At 40.8% G+C, this 15,726-nt stretch overlaps 2 protein-coding genes across 4 annotated transcripts in view; one reads left to right on the top strand and one right to left on the bottom strand.

Annotated features, from left to right (window-relative positions):
• abcf1 (ATP-binding cassette, sub-family F (GCN20), member 1) overlaps nt 1-8,293 on the top strand; it is a 36,012-nt gene extending 27,719 nt beyond the window's left edge. For both annotated transcript variants that reach the window (XM_012853701.3, XM_036145650.1), the window contains 12 exons: nt 993-1,141; nt 1,227-1,310; nt 2,669-2,793; nt 2,924-3,036; nt 3,301-3,475; nt 4,117-4,191; nt 4,374-4,444; nt 4,525-4,557; nt 5,231-5,399; nt 5,479-5,543; nt 6,246-6,318; nt 8,012-8,293. In XM_012853701.3, coding sequence (XP_012709155.2) covers nt 993-1,141; nt 1,227-1,310; nt 2,669-2,793; nt 2,924-3,036; nt 3,301-3,475; nt 4,117-4,191; nt 4,374-4,444; nt 4,525-4,557; nt 5,231-5,399; nt 5,479-5,543; nt 6,246-6,318; nt 8,012-8,178 — 1,299 coding nt within the window. In that variant the 3' untranslated portion in view covers nt 8,179-8,293. The remainder of the gene's footprint in view (nt 1-992; nt 1,142-1,226; nt 1,311-2,668; nt 2,794-2,923; nt 3,037-3,300; nt 3,476-4,116; nt 4,192-4,373; nt 4,445-4,524; nt 4,558-5,230; nt 5,400-5,478; nt 5,544-6,245; nt 6,319-8,011) is intronic.
• mrps18b (mitochondrial ribosomal protein S18B) lies at nt 8,283-14,816 on the bottom strand. 2 transcript variants are annotated; one of them, XM_036145651.1, is made up of 8 exons: nt 14,505-14,816; nt 14,399-14,413; nt 14,227-14,362; nt 14,056-14,153; nt 13,901-13,969; nt 12,919-12,985; nt 12,778-12,837; nt 8,283-8,595 (listed from the first exon to the last, which is right to left on the bottom strand). In XM_036145651.1, the coding sequence occupies exons 1-8, from the start codon at nt 14,583-14,585 to the stop codon at nt 8,396-8,398; spliced, it is 726 nt and encodes a 241-aa protein (XP_036001544.1). In that variant the 5' UTR covers nt 14,586-14,816; the 3' UTR covers nt 8,283-8,395. The 2 variants fall into 2 exon arrangements, with proteins under 2 accessions (XP_036001544.1, XP_012709157.2); XM_012853703.3 differs by having other exon boundaries at nt 14,227-14,413; nt 14,505-14,814.
• Nucleotides 14,817-15,726: the final 910 nt, after the last annotated feature.

Raw genomic sequence — 15,726 nt, forward strand, 5'->3', positions numbered from 1 at the left:
GTTCTTAATCAGAAGATAGATAGCGTGGCTGTCAGTACGCTAACAACATACCAAAGCTCAAATGTATGTTTACCGACGATTTACAAAAGAGTTTCCCCGCTTTCAGACCGGGTCGAGACAAATGGGAGGCCTTTATTGTGCTATTCATTCATTACAGGAATTGTTAAGCATTTTTTAATAAATACATTTTGAATAAAATTATCATTTGTTATTGGAGTTATTGCTGTTGACTTTTACTGAAAAGCATTTTTAATAAACCAACTGTAAATATCATGTTATTGTAGGATTACGTAGGCCTATGTTAAGTGAGTGCATGCCACAGACGTCTCTATGCATGGGAACAGAGATCCCCCCCCCCCCCACCCTGCTCCAAGGTGTCCTGGTTTTCCCAAATGAAAATATGGTCACCCTATTTTATACTAGTTGTCATGAGCTGCTTTTAACATGTTTGTTTATAACATGAACGTGTTATGTTGAGAGCAGTACCAATTTATTTCAGTCTATAGGCTGTCATGTGAGTGCTGCAAGCTTGTAAAAGTTGTAACAAGATAGATCTGACTGATTTTCTTTTCTGAGCCTGAACCTTGGTCTGTACTCTTTATGGCAGCTTTGATCATTTAAAGACAGAGGGAATAAAACATTCCTATACAGTCTTAAACCTAGAGTCTGTGATTTCTTTTTTCTGGCAGTTTCCCAAGTCCTGTTTTGAATAACTGAATGCACAAGACGTCTTACCTTGCTCTTCTGCTCTTCAGGAAGTGACCGATCACTTCTCTTCGGTTCAAATGGCTGTGATTGGTTAAAGCTTTTACAGGCCTGCAGCTCCCACAGACATCCATTTATGTTTTGTACCTCCTTCTTCTGAAAGTTTTTGAACAGGATTACCAAGTATAGCTTTTATGTATAATAACCTCACAAATGCTCCTTGCTTTTCTCAAATTTGAGCTGTGTTGTATTTCTTGATACAAAACCTCCTTTCTTCTCGTCACTAGGTCTACGAAGAGCTTAGGGTGATTGGAGCTGCAGCAGCGGAGGCCAAGGCCAGAAGGATCTTGGCTGGTCTGTCATTCACTCCTGAGATGCAGAATAGAGCCACTAAAAGGTTCTCTGGAGGGTGGAGGATGAGAGTTTCCCTAGCTAGGTATGCCTAGGTCCTGCACACCCTGTTTTTCTGTCCTGGTTCATGTTCTTTTTCATTGAACTCTTCTTAATCTGTGTATCTGCAGAGCTCTTTTCATGGAGCCCACTCTACTGATGCTGGATGAACCCACCAACCACCTTGACCTGAACGCAGTAATCTGGCTGAACAAGTATTACAAGCTTTCCTTTGATGTGTCTTCTTGACTCATAGCAGATCTAAAGTTATGTTGGAGTTGTTGACAGGAAGCCAAATTGTATACACTTGCAAAGGTCTTCATACCCTCTGAACAACAAGCACAGCTTTTTAGATTTTCTGATGGTGTAACTGAAGTGGAAGGGTAGTGAGTGTGCATTCAGATGCAAGCCTGACTCAATACAAGGAGTCAAGAAAGTTTTTTGTACGCTTTTTCTGGGTTTTTTTGTGGCACTCGTTTTTTCAAAGTAGGCCTCCATCCCTCTTCCACTGTGGTTTTTGGGGCAATGCGCATGGTTAGATTCCTCCTCCTATTATTTTACATGTAGGCCAAAGTGCACCATCTTCCACATTTTGTGCTTATGCACGACTTGTTGCAAACTTTAACTGGGCCTTATTTTAGCTTTCGTTTCTTTCTGCCACTCTTCACAAAGAGCGGATTTATAATAGTTGACCTGTAAACAGATTCTTTCACCTCAACTGTGGATCTGTGCAGCTCCTCCAGAGTTACCTTCATCTTCTTGCCTGCTTCTCTGTTTGCTGCTCACCTTGTCCAGCCTGTCAGTCTAGGTGGACATCCGTGTCCTGGTAGGTCTGTAGGCAGTCCATCCTCTCCATCTTCAGTTGATGGATTAATCAGAGCTCTGGGAGATGTTCAAAGCTTGGGATGTTGTAGAACCTGACCCTACTTTAAGCTGAACCAGAACTCTCTCCCTGACCTGCCTGCTGGGTTCCTTGATCTTCAGAATGCTGGTTGTTCTCTAATGTTCTCTAGCAAACCTCGGAGGCCTTCATAGAACATCTACATTTATATTGAGATCAAAGTTGACTGATCTTTGTCTGGTGAAGCCATTTGGTTTCACTGGATTTTCTTTAAGGGTATCAGAGTAAAGTGGGTAGAATGCTCCTTAGATTTATTTACTTTTGTTAAAATTTTTAAGCTAAGTATTTTCTCTCTACTTCAGAATGATGTTCAACTTTGTGTTGGTCTGTCAGATAAAATCCCAATAAAATACCTTGTGGGATTTCAATGTGAAAAGGTTCAGAGGGTATGTATATTTTTGTTTGCCACTGTCGGGCACTCTTGAATTTAAATTTAAACCAAACAACACAATCAAGCTAAACTTACTTTGAGTACAATCCGTAACTTTTTTTGCCTGCATAACAATCTAGTCAACATAAACTTCTTTATTTGAAGCAAAAGGATTTATTTTTCCCCGTTCGATTCATCCATTAATCGTAAAAATAATTGACCGATTAATCAATTATTAAAATAATCGTTAGTTGCAGTTCTTTCCTTCCTTTTTTGCTGTGAATGTGAAAACCCATCTACAGCTACCTTCAGAGCTGGAAGAAGACTCTCCTCATCGTGTCCCATGACCAGAGCTTTCTTGATGATGTGTGTACTGATATTATCCACCTAGACAACCAAAAGCTCTACTATTACAGAGGCAACTACTGTAAGTATCACGTCTGCCTTATTCATGACTACATCTTTCTTTCCTCAGCTGTTTTTGGTAGGCTTGCTGAGTAACTAATGTCTGGCAGAGGATGATTTCCTTGAAATATCTTATTCCTTCTGTGTTTTAGTGACCTTCAAGAAGATGTATGTGCAAAAGCAAAAAGAGCTGCAGAAGCAGTATGAAAAACAGGAGAAGAAACTCAAAGAGCTGAAGGCTGGTGGCAAGTCCACCAAGCAGGCTGTGAGTAGTGGTGTCCTCAGAGTTGTATATGATTGTCCTGCAGTTTAATGGTTAGAATTTCATACCATAGAGAAATGCAACATGATCTAAAAGTTCATCTCTTGTTAATTAGCTTGTCAGAAAATAAGTTCCCTTCATATAGTTCTATTTGCCCTCCTCCCCCTGCTGAGTGTTTCCGTTCCACTCACTCTGTCATGTAGTACCGAGCTTTGCTACATGGTTCTGGTTGCCTTTGGCTGCTGACGCTTTGATTTCATTTTTTAGGAGAAACAGACTAAGGATGCTCTGACCAGAAAGCAGCAAAAAGGCAAAAAGAAGGGCACTCAAGAGGAGGAGAGCCAGGATGCTACAGAGCTGCTGAAGAGGCCAAAAGAGTATACTGTCAAGTTCACCTTCCCCAACCCTCCTCCACTCTCCCCACCCATACTGGGGCTGCACAGTAAGAACCTCCTTCTGCAGACCAGTATGGCGCACCAGTCCTGCCATAATTAACAAGACTTATACAAAGAAAGAAAAGAATGTATTTTAGGGGGAAAATGTGTTGAATATTTTGGTTGGTAATAATAAATAGTTAGGAACCTTTATTCCTAACTTTTTATTTAGGTAATAATAAAAGGGTTAGGAAAAATAAACAGCAACAGCATTGCTTGTAATAAAGGAAACATACAGCTTTGAAGGAAAACCACGGTTAGCCTTACAGTTAGCCAGCCTGCACTCTGCTTAACAGACATACCACTCTAGACTTTAAATATTCCCACCTCGGTTAAAAAAAGGCATTACCATAGTAACTTTGAGTTGTGCAGCATTTTATTCAAACGATTTAAAACAGTGATAGTGGTAAAACTAAACATTTAAATGTTCTTAAAACTATATATTTTTCAAAGCATAAAAAATAACGAAAAATGAAAAATAATCAGAGGAGGGAGGACAGATTGTGGAAACATGTTAATATGGGAAAAAACAAGTTTGTTTCTGTGTGCTTACCATGCCATTTCTGTGTGTGTGTGTGTGTGTGTGTGTGTGTGTGTGTGTGTGTGTGTGTGTGTGTGTGTGTGTGTGTGTGTGTGTTTCTGTATACAGGTGTTGACTTTGGCTATGAGAGCCAGAAGCCTCTCTTCAAAAATGTGGACTTTGGCATTGACATGGACTCCCGGAGTGAGTATCCAAATTCTGTTACTCATATTCAGATACCGGTGCTACTTAAGTCTTGATTATAGAGGCTGGACACTATGTATGAGTTACCACTTTATTTATAATAAGGTGAAAATGGACGTTGTGTACCAAAGCATTTTGTTGTTTGATTTGCTCTCCCCTTACTTTTCTTTACCTTTTATTAGTTTGTATTGTGGGACCCAATGGTGTTGGGAAGAGTACCCTGCTACTGCTGCTCACAGGCAAATTAAACCCTGTAAGACCACGTCTATGAAAGGCTAAGCTTAAATTCTACCTCTGTACATTGCTAAATTAACAGTAGACTTGTCTTTACAGATTAAGGGTGAGATGAGGAAGAATCATCGCTTGGTGAGCAACTTTTGACTTTAAATCTATGTTTTAGATTCAGACACACTGGGTGTGAGCATCTTTAAGCTGGCGGTAGAGATGAGGGCTCACCAGTCCATCATGTCCCGGCATCAATTAAAAACCAGCATGCACATCCATACTGTGTCCACAGCCAGTGCACTCTACAGCCAGTTTGCTCTGACAACACGGATATTCAAAACAAACGACATGCAAGCTCCATTAAAGTTAGCCAGCTGGGATATTAAGCAGCAACCTTCAAGCTGGTTAGAAACTGTGCCAACCACCAGAAGCAGCAATGATGAGCCCAATATACCGTTTAGCTTTAAGGAAACTTCAGTCCATACCTGCTTTTGCTAACGCGTAACTCTTTTTGTTTGCCATCTCCTCCAACACTCTTGGCTAGAAAAAGAAATGATCCCAACAGCTTGCTGTAAACTTCAGCAGAAGCTGGTTAATGTCAGTCAGTAGAAACTGGGTGCAGGGAGGCAGGATATGTCTAACATATGCAAGAGAGTATTTGATGAGAACTAAACATTAGTTGTGACTAATCCTGCCGTTTTTCAGGATGTTCTAAAGGATGGGATGGGTGTAATGTAGCTACTAATGTCCTTTTGTTCTGGTCTCAGCCTTCCCAGCCCTTGACTGTTTGCTCCTGTCTTTTTGTCTCCTACAGAAAGTGGGCTTCTTTAATCAGCAGTATGCTGATCAGTTAAACATGGAGGAGACAGCAACAGAGTACCTCATGAGAAAGTTCAATCTTCCATACCAGGATAGCAGAAAGTGCCTGGGACGTTTTGGTCTGGAGAGTCACGCACATACCATTCAGATTTCTAAACTTTCTGGTATGGACCTAAACAGCTGCCACATATTAGTTAGTTTGAAAGGAGCTATTTTAATCACATCTTGGCTTTCTCCTAACAGGTGGTCAGAAAGCCAGAGTTGTGTTTTCTGAGTTGGCGTGTCATCAACCAGATGTACTTGTCTTGGTAAGAGCTGCTTCCTGTCTAAATGTCAAACTTATCTATGGTTGTGATCAGCTTACAGACGGTGCTACATGCTGTCACTGCACCAACCCTGCTGCTGACTGTGGAGAGCAGGATGTGCCTCATGCACATGTCTGCTGGCACTCTCACAACTTGTCCCAATTTTGAAAAAGAAATTGAGAAGATATTGGGGTACAGCACCCCAAGAACAATACTGGCATTATATTTTGGTTATGTAATGGGAGCAGGGATTCAGAGAAAACTTTGAGATTTACCTATTTAAAATTTTGCTGGCAGCAGCAAAAAAGCCATCACATGCCATTGGTACAAACAACAACCCCCTACAGTTAAAAACTGGACGGACACTGTCAAAGGAATTTACAGCATGAAAAGACTTACTTTTCAAGCAAAATATGAAGATTTTTGGAAAAACTGGACAGTGTATATTAATGTTAACTGACCACCGCTTCTGTGAACGTTGTTTTGTTTGTCATAAGTTGTATCTTTACACACAATAAAATACAAGTGAGAGAAAAAACCCACTTTGATGCTGAATAAAAGTGTCCCAGTGACATCCTCAGTTGATGGCACCAGAACACACAACAGTGTCCCCACCTGGAGTTAATGCTACTTAGGAGGATAGATGTTAGTTGCAGGTCTGAATGAGGTCAAATAAACAATTCTCTGTTGTATTTTTCCTTTTAGGATGAACCTACTAACAATTTGGACATTGAGTCAATAGATGCCTTATCAGAGGCCATTAATGAATACAAAGGAGGTGAGTGGAATTATTTTTTATTGGCAAAGCTGTGAGGAACTGTGTAAGGTGTTTCTGCAGGAAAGGAGTGGCTATTTTCCAGAGTAATTCAAATCAATTTAGATAAGTTTATTAAATAGCCCAAAACCAATGTCAGTCAAATCAAATAATGGCCCATTGAAAGCAAAAACCCTGAGTACTCTTACCAGAAACAAGAAAGGAACAAAGTCTCTGAAGTATAATGGCTGAAATTTTAGGTTCAACATAGCCCAAATATGGTTTCCAAGCCTCAGGGAAAAAATCTCCAACTATTATTCTAATCTTTTGCCAATAGTAAAATATCAAGTTTTTCTGCTCACTTATATCACTGCCACATGTAGACCTGGCAGTTTTGCCTGGTCTAAACTGGAGCCAACAAAAGCACATTAAGCAATAGATTTAAAGCATAGCTCTGGTCTAAAGGCGTCCATTTCTCACAGGGAAGTTAGATTATAGAGCAGTGTGGACATGAAGCCCAGCTTCACAAATACTGCCACTGTGTGTGAAGTTGCTTAAAAGCTAGAAAACAAGGAGCAGGCCTTGTAGTTTTAACACCAACAACAACTGTAATCATGATGGGCTCGGAAGACGTTCAACTGAGAAGTTCAAATGACTGAATGGGGGGGGGGGGATTTGTCAATATAATTTAAGTTTTAAAACAGCTTAGTTTAAGAATCTGTCGTCTGAACAATGCTGCTGTTTAAAAGGCACTTTACCTTTGAAGGAAAAAGTAACTCCTGCAAAAACGCATCAAAGGGGTTTCATAGTAGAACTTTACAATAACTAAACTTTGAGATTTTTTTAAATTTTTTGTTAATTTCCACCTAGTTATTTATCTACAGGAGCCTGCTCATTCCCCTTCAATATAAACAAGCTATCTTGAAGCAGAGAATCATTTCAAACACCCAGGCCAGTGTGCCTCAGCAGGAGGTTGAAAAAAAACCCTAATTATATCAGTGTTTTAAAAAGGCCTTCCCTGTGTTAAAGGATGCCGTCTGATTCTGCTCCAAGCTGGTGAAATTCTCATTTCTACACATTACTGGGGCCCGTGGTCTGGGATGCCAGAAATCTGCTTTATATCCAGTCGTTTAGAGCTGTGTCTGTCTGTCTGTCTGTCTGTCTGAGAGAGCCCCACTTTACAACAGTGTTTCCAAGCAATATTCCTTATGCTTTTGTCATTTAATTGACCATTTTAATATTCATGAGTAAAGGCAAACCAGCAGTCATGGTAAAAAGAAAGCTCACCATGTTAGTCTCAGGCTCTGGCAAACACTAGCTGGTCTCTATCTACAAAACTCACATCACAGATCCATCATCTCCTTTATTAAATAAGGATGAAACCAAAGTAAAAGTTAGTTTAAAAAAGTCCACCCTAAAAGCCTGGGAATGAATGTGGCGTATGTTCTTTGTTAGCGTAACTGTTGTAACGTTGTAACGTCATAACGTTGTAACGTAACGTTGTAACGTAACGTCGTAACGTAACGCAACGTCGTAACGTAACGTCGTAACGTAACGTAACGTCGTAACGTAACGTTGTAACGACGTAACGTTGTAACGTAACGTCGTAACGTAACGTCGTAATGTAACGTAACGTAACGTCGTAACGTAACGTTGTAACGTCATAATGTTGTAACGTTGTAACGGGAGCACTAACAGCGTGGCCCTCTCTGAGCAGCTGTGATCATCGTGAGCCACGACGCGCGGCTCATCACCGAGACTCAGTGCCAGCTCTGGGTGGTGGAGGACCGAACAGTCAACCAAATCGAGGGAGACTTTGATGACTACAAGAGGGAAGTGTTGGAGTCCCTGGGAGAAACCATGGTCAACAAGGTCAATCCATGATGAAGTCCCTCACCTCTGGATCATTTACAATCATTCCTCCCTGCTCACATATGCAGGAAGATTAACTATAGGATCTGCTGTCAAAGCTTAACAATAAAACAAGATTTTAAATGCCTCCTGTGTAATTTGCTTTATTTGACAGCTTCCAGGTTTTGTACAATGTTCAAGCATGTTGAAGTATATGATTATCAACATCTGTACAGAGTCTTTAATGATTCTACGGCTTTAAATAAGCCTTGTATGTCTTCTTGACTTGATCCACCTTACTGTCATCCGGCGTTATTTCTGCGTACCATTTATACCAGGGTTGACTGGAGATGAGGAACGGTGGAGGCGGCGTGACTCCAACAGCATCATGACTGTTGGAGTAGTCCTCCCCTGAAAACTCCACACGTGGAATATGAAAAGCAAGTAGACCTGCAAGGAGAAATGCTCATTATTTAATTAGGTTTTTCAGCTGCTTGTCACAAAGTTGCTTTTCTGTAACTTCCACTTTTCCATGACACTCCAGTAAAAGGTTACTCATAGAAACTAATAGTTTTACCTACATATTACCATCATATACTTTATGAAAGATTTGATTTATTTTGACAGGTTACAAGCTAATGAAAAATATTGTAGGTTGTGTTTGTACGTTTTCATATTTTCCAATCAAAGCACAGGACTTCTGCCCTCCCTCAGCTGATGCAGCTGCCGTGTGACTTGAGGGAAGCAGATGGCAGCTCCAGATCAGCCTCCCTGCATCAGTCGCCACCGAGCGCAAATCTCCAATATTCCACCTCAAACTAACTTCACCAAAGAGGGGTGGGAAAAAAACTCCCTCGCGAAGGACGAGACGATTACAGAAGAGTTACTGAAGACTTTTTAGTGACCGTATTAAAAATAAACCTTCTGTATGAAAACGGACGGTGGTGACCACACCGCTGTCATCACCCATAAGCAGACCTCTGGACTTTCATCAGAAGTTAAAAGTGACATGTTAATTTTCAGGGGGCAGGATTGAGCGGACCCTGAAGGAGCGCTCCAGTCAACTGTCTCATTTTTACCTGACCACACATGGAAGTAGACATGTTTTACTTTGGTTAAAAAGTGCAAGAGAAGTGTTAACACGTTATTGTTCAGTTAGTGGGTTAAAACTAAAAAAAATGTTTTAAATAATACTGCATAAAATAAAGTAGTTTTATGTTATTGGCCTTTTTAGGAATGGAGAACTGCTTTTATTTTCTGAAAGTGTCCGATGCGTGCAGAGTGCCTTAAGGCTCCACTGTTGGCTTCCTCTCTCTTTACCTCATCCCTCAGGAGTCGCTTATAAGGAACACGTGTTTAGCCTTCTGTTTTAAGCAGAAGACAGTCTGCCTAAACAGTTGCTCTAAAATAAACTCAAACGTTTATGTTGTTTGGCTGCAATGATGTCTCTAACATCAGTGTTGACCTGGGTCCTTAAAGTCAGTGTCTGACATGCTGCTACAGACCTGAGAGTAAGACTTGAGAATAATCAGAACTTTGATGCTCAGTTAAAATCTGTGGTTCAGTTCAGCTTTTTCACACTGAGACAGCTGACTAAAGATTTCAATCTATGCTTTAATTCAAACTTGCTTCCATTACTGCTCTGCACTTCACTCTGGGCTTAATAAAACTCTAGTTGCTAGACTGCTGCTGCTCTTCTTTTAACTGCTACCAGTAAATGAGAGCACATTTCTCCACCTTTAGAAGCAATTACTATTGGCTACTGGTTCCCATTTGAATTGATTTTAAAATGATTTTATTTGTTTTTAAATATCATCATGGCCTTGCTTTCCAGTATGTGTCAGACCTGCTTCTTCTGTTTGCTCAGGTCTGCAGAGAAGTTCTTCTTAGTCATCCCAAAAAGAGTGCAAACAGGCAACACTCTGGATTCAGGCCGGCCATTTCACTTTCTGGGTTTAATGTTCCCTTAAAACACACTTTGACATGTTAGCTTTAGAAGTTTTTATTGTTTTTGTGGATCTGCATTCTGTTTTACATTTTGCTGTCTTTAACTTTTCTGTTTTGAATTACTAGTTTATATATTGTATAGAGAATGTTAATAGGTTTTAAAAAGGGGGAAATATGGTTGCTTTGCAAACAGAAGTTCTTCAAAAATGGCTCAACACCATAAAAATCTTTTTTTCACTGACTTTAACAAGAAAATATTGTAGATGATTATGAAAGGCACAATCTGAATGATCAGATTCACATCCAGGCAATGAAAACACTACAGATTATCATTAATCTACAGATTTGTTTATCAATGTAGGTGTATAACCTCATTGGTGAACGAGGCAGAGTTTCATCAAACCTGTATGCTTCCACATTTTCCCCTCAGCAGCAACACTTGAAGCACTCAGAGGTCTTTATGCATGATCCAGCTGCTGATGTCTCCCTCTTTTCAGCTCCATGCACTTCTAGCCTGTTAGTTTATAATCATCATCATCACCCTTCACAGCGACAGGTTTCCCATCTCCGTTTCCACGCTGACCAGGCAAATCTCCTTTATGGCGCTCTAGTGGTTAATTAGGCAAGCCGGGCTGACTTTGAACTTGTTCTCTGAGCACGTTTTGTTTGTGCTTGGAGCGGACAAAATTACTTTCTGCTTCGCTTTTAGCCCACTAATAGTCTTCAATGGGGAATCCTATAGGAAATATAGAACTTTTTATGCATTGCAACACCAGCATTGATGAGTATAGGCGTAGCTTTTCAAGCTCTGCGATCACTGGTTCCTAAGTGACGGTAGAACAAAACGGCTTTTTTTTTTGGTAACGTCTGGTACCAGCATAATTTATACTTATTGATAGCGGTTTGAGGCGGTGAGGTGGGCGGATTTTACCCCCGTTGGTGCGCTGCATGCTAGGGATAAACACCGATGAAAAATGCAGATATAAAGACTGTAAAAGCCTCCTTTAGAGGGAAGAGGAGGAATAATGGGTCTGAGCTGAAGCCCCTGATGTTACAAGTTCCTTAAAATGACCATTAAGAATGTGCACCTACATTAAAAATGTGCACCTACATTAGGAATGTGCACCTACATTAGGAATGTGCACCTACATTAGGATTGTGCACCAACATTAAAAATGTGCACCTACATTAGGAATGTGCACCTACATTAGGAATGTGCACCTACATTAAAAATGTGCACCTACATTAGGAATGTGCACCTACATTAAAAATGTGCACCTACATTAAGAATGTGCGCCTACATTAGGAATGTGCACCTACATTAGGAATGTGCACCTACATTAAGAATGTGCACCTACATTAAGAATGTGCACCTACATTAAAAATGTGCACCTACATTAGGAATGTGCACCTACATTAGGAATGTGCACCTACATTAGGAATGTGCACCTACATTAGGATTGTGCACCAACATTAAAAATGTGCACCTACATTAGGAATGTGCACCTACATTAGGAATGTGCACCTACATTAGGAATGTGCGCCTACATTTGGCAATTGGCACCTGGATTCAAGCACAAGGCAGCACGCCCACTGAAGCACCACTGGTTTTGTGTGGTTAAATAAATAGCATAATAAGTGATGGCTCGTCTTGCTCCTCTGTTAACATGAATAATTACTGATGGCCACAAACTGTGAAAGCAGCTGAACCAGCTTGGCAGAAGGCGGGGTTTAGACAGAAATCTTGATGGACAGCTGTGAACGCATCATCAGCAGCTCAGATGGCCTTCGTTATGTTGATGGGTGAGAAATGCCATGTGCTGCGTGTGAAGGAAGTGAAATGTGTGTGTCACACGGCCAATACGGGAGAGTTGAGAGCTCTGCCCATAAGTTTCTTTCATTTCTAAATACTGTCAAATGTCAGAAAGGTGTGATTGTAAGTGAAAAATCTGTCCAACATCCTGCAACACAAACACTTCCACCAGGCAGGATAATGGATTTGGCCTGACAAACAACAAGCTGATGAGATTTTTGAAATGAAATTCTTTATATTGTTTGGTGTTCCATTTTTTACCAGGCAACCATAGAGTCCTTTCTTATATATGGGATTACTGGTTAGTTTGGAAAGCTCACAGTTAAATCAGAACCCAAATGGAGAATGTGATGAAGATGTAAGATCATGAGCACCCTGCACTAATTCTCCCTACATCTGTTAGAGCAGGCGACCATCAGGCAAGCTGAGAACATCACATGTGCTTACATCAGAATATGTTCTATGAACTGGGGGAGGAGGTTCAGAGTTCCTCTGTAAATACAACCGCTCTGATTAATACAGCCTGATTAATGAATGATTAGCTGGACCTGAACAGAGAAATACCAGTGTGTGGATATTATGCACCTTTTCTCTTAGTTCACTTTCTGGATTTATTGTTACCCATTTTGTTTGAATTATTGTTTGTCTCTGTTGTGTTGCAGCGTTGTCCGTCTTCTACGACAAATTTCTTTCATGGGAGTCAAATAAATGATCTCATTTCAGATATTAAGGACCCCTTCAAATCTCCACTGCAGTCAGTGGTAGAAACTTTTTTTAAGCACTACATAACTTATAAGACAAGAAATTTGGATTTTTCAGCAATTAAATACGTTTTACTTAATGTCAATTCATAAAGGCTTAGAATTTCATACCATCATCTCTTGCTTTGTCGATGGCTTTGTTAAGCTTCTTCTGCTGTTTCATACACACACCTGAGGAAAGAAGACCCACAACAAGTGTAAGTGTATAATCAGCTGCTAGACAATGCATCAAAAGATCAAAAGACAACTTACCAGTTAGAGTGGGATCATACACCATTCCTGTGTGGGGACTGATGAACTGCTGGAGCAACTTGACATTCTACAAACAAAGATGGCAGGGCTTATTTTGGTCCCTACCACCCCATCACAACCCTCTGGTGCTCTAACCAATCTGTTGGAACTACAATGTCTCCTCCTGCATGATGCTCACACCTGCAATCTGGAATCTGGCTGCTCCTCTTTCCACGCTCACCTCTTCATAATCTTAATGCAAATGTTAAGTTAGGCAAGCTGAGTTTCATAACTCTGCTCTGGAGAACTTTTGTTCGCGACTTATGGAATTTACGGGCAACTTTAGGAAGAAAAACAAGCAGACAGTACCACAAACGAGTTGACACGGTGACCGTAGCTAGCAGCTAGCAGCAGCTTGGTACCAAATACATTGACGACATGTTTATATCGTCACATTTATGACACTCCACTGCTTCGGTAGCAGTTATTATGCGTTTATATTTCAGTTAGCACACCACTAGATGGTGCACCAGTGTGAAAATCTAACACACTGGGGCTTCAACATATAAAAAGATTTTTATTAAAAGACAGGAAAAAATGTCTCCAGTGTAAAAAAAAAATTTAAAAATGATATTTCTTCTGTATAAATGCAGAGAATGTGATTTGAATTGGTTAAGCTGAATAGATTTGTGTAAATAGGCCTGACCTCCTCCTCTATAAACAATCCAGCAAAAACCACTGTGTGATATCCATAAAAGTCAGCCGTGCGCTACAAGAGGAGCTGCTTTAAAGCGTTGAGGTGGCATCTTCCAAATGAATGGGGCATCAAAGCAGTTTTATGTAAAAAAAAAAAAAAAAAAAAAAAAAAAAGAGTAACTTAAAATAGAAAAATGGATTTAATTAAGGAACAAATTCAAATCTGGAGATAAATTCACAGATGTTCACCTGAAGCATTAACAATTTGTGAAATAATGTATTACATAAGCAGAGAAATGTCACCTACCTGATGATGGACAATAATGTTAGGATCTCTACAAATTGGACAGGGGTTCCCACATATCTTGTGTCCTCTCTGCAAAAAAAAAAAGAAAAAAAAAAAGACTTGTGATTTGAAATTAGAGAACCTAGAGAGATAGTTGGTGCTGGGGAAAGCGTTACAATGCAGGTCTTGCGTGTGGTCTGGGGGGGGATGCCTCCTTTATGGCTCCTCCTGTAGCCTGTCCACACCGCACTGCTGCCATAGCGCTCAACATACTCTGCCAAAAACACGGAAACACTGTACAGCCAACAGGAGCAGCACTGGCCAATCATCGCTTTCCTTTTCAGTACCTTCGCTCTCCACGTAATCCCACGGTCTTTGCTTGTACCGATCCAAAGCCTGAGCGGCCTGGACCTCTGCGTCCTTCTGCCGGAATGCCGCTGAGCTCCCAAACGGATGTGAGAGCAGCGCAGGCTGGGGGACCGGCCTCTGCAGGGGGACCGGTCTCTGCAGGGGGACCGGTCTCTGCAGGCAGGACTAAAGGAGACAGGAATCACATGAGAACCACCTCCGTCTAAGCCGCCACGGAAACCTTTTCACATTCACTGAGCACATAGACACATCATACCCGACACTGACGAAACTGGAACGAAGCTGATGTCAATTGACCAGAAAAGATCCTGAACATGTTCAACATGTGCGCGGCCATTTTGTCTTCACGCGGGGTTTAAGGTGAAAGGTTAAAGGTCGTGCTAAACAAACAATTATCTAAAGCTTTATTTAGAAGAAACGGGTTTTACTCATATTTATTGTCCGATAAAACAAACCATGGTTATCTGTGAGGTCTGCTGGCAGAGAATAATGGAGGTTGTTTCCTGGATGACGTATCCGCTTTCAGCCAGGGGCTGCGCACCATTTTTTACCCGGAGAGACGATGGATGCGGCGGGAAGGGGAGGTTTGCACAGCCACAAACCATAGACATATATAAAGAGTAGACCCCGCATCGACCGCTCTCGCCTATAGGCGCTGACAAGATTTAGGGGCGCCATCTTGGAGCGGTCAACAACTCCGCTCAGTGTAATGTGTTAACCAGGGGTCCGTTCTTCGTACGTCGCTAACTCAGTTAGCAGGATTTCATTGTTGACGATTTGGCATGATCTTGGATCGTTTGGTTCTTCGAAAGACATCCTGCACTTGTTGTCATAGCAACATGTGCGCCAGCTTAAGCCTGCTCGCTAGAGCAGGCTTATTTCATGTAAACAGTATTATATCGCAGCTTTAGAAGCGGAGGAGATGGAGAAGTCTGCCGTAGCCATGTCCATTTTTACAACAGCAACCTGTTGCGGAAGGTGCAAGAATAATTTGCAGAGTTTTTCGAATTAATCGCGTATTGCGCAATAGACAGGATCCTTTAGCGCAGCGCGACAGTGTAATTGTAGAGAGATTTTTCTTGATGGCTGTTATAAACAGACAAACACATCATTTAACAGTGGCTTTTAAAGAGGTAAAAGTGATGTTAGAGACATAAATCTAAAATATTTAAGTTATTTGATGATGTTTGCTTTTTATTTTTATCATATTCAGTAAGAAGATTTGTTCAGGCCATTTTATTGTGAAGTTTAGTTTTACTTTGAAAGGCTTGCTTCCTGTCGAGCCGTATATTGTATTAGAAAAAACTATGGACGGATTATCTAGCCACGGAGCAATACAGTTTTACCGTGTAAACTGTGGATGACTTGGAAAAGGAAAATTTTAATTTTTTATGGATAAAGCCTTTTTTTTGTTAAAATTCCCAGTTTGCATGCGTCCTTTACTTCCAGTGTCTAAGGAATGACACTGAAATTTGGAT

The sequence above is a fragment of the Fundulus heteroclitus genome, chromosome 13, assembly GCF_011125445.2.
Source record: "Fundulus heteroclitus isolate FHET01 chromosome 13, MU-UCD_Fhet_4.1, whole genome shotgun sequence".
NCBI lineage: Eukaryota > Metazoa > Chordata > Actinopteri > Cyprinodontiformes > Fundulidae > Fundulus > Fundulus heteroclitus.

What these genes read in the sequence shown, in the direction of transcription:
- mrps18b (XM_012853703.3), bottom strand. Translation starts at nt 14,585, where the DNA reads ATGGCCGCGCACATGTTGAACATGTTCAGGATCTTTTCTGGTCAATTG. An exon ending in TCCAGTTTCGTCAGTGTCGG is followed by an intron (nt 14,414 to 14,504) that starts GTATGATGTGTC and finishes TGTCTCCTTTAG; the next exon opens with TCCTGCCTGCAGAGACCGGT. An exon ending in CCACACGCAAGACCTGCATT is followed by an intron (nt 13,970 to 14,055) that starts GTAACGCTTTCC and finishes TTTTTTTTGCAG; the next exon opens with AGAGGACACAAGATATGTGG.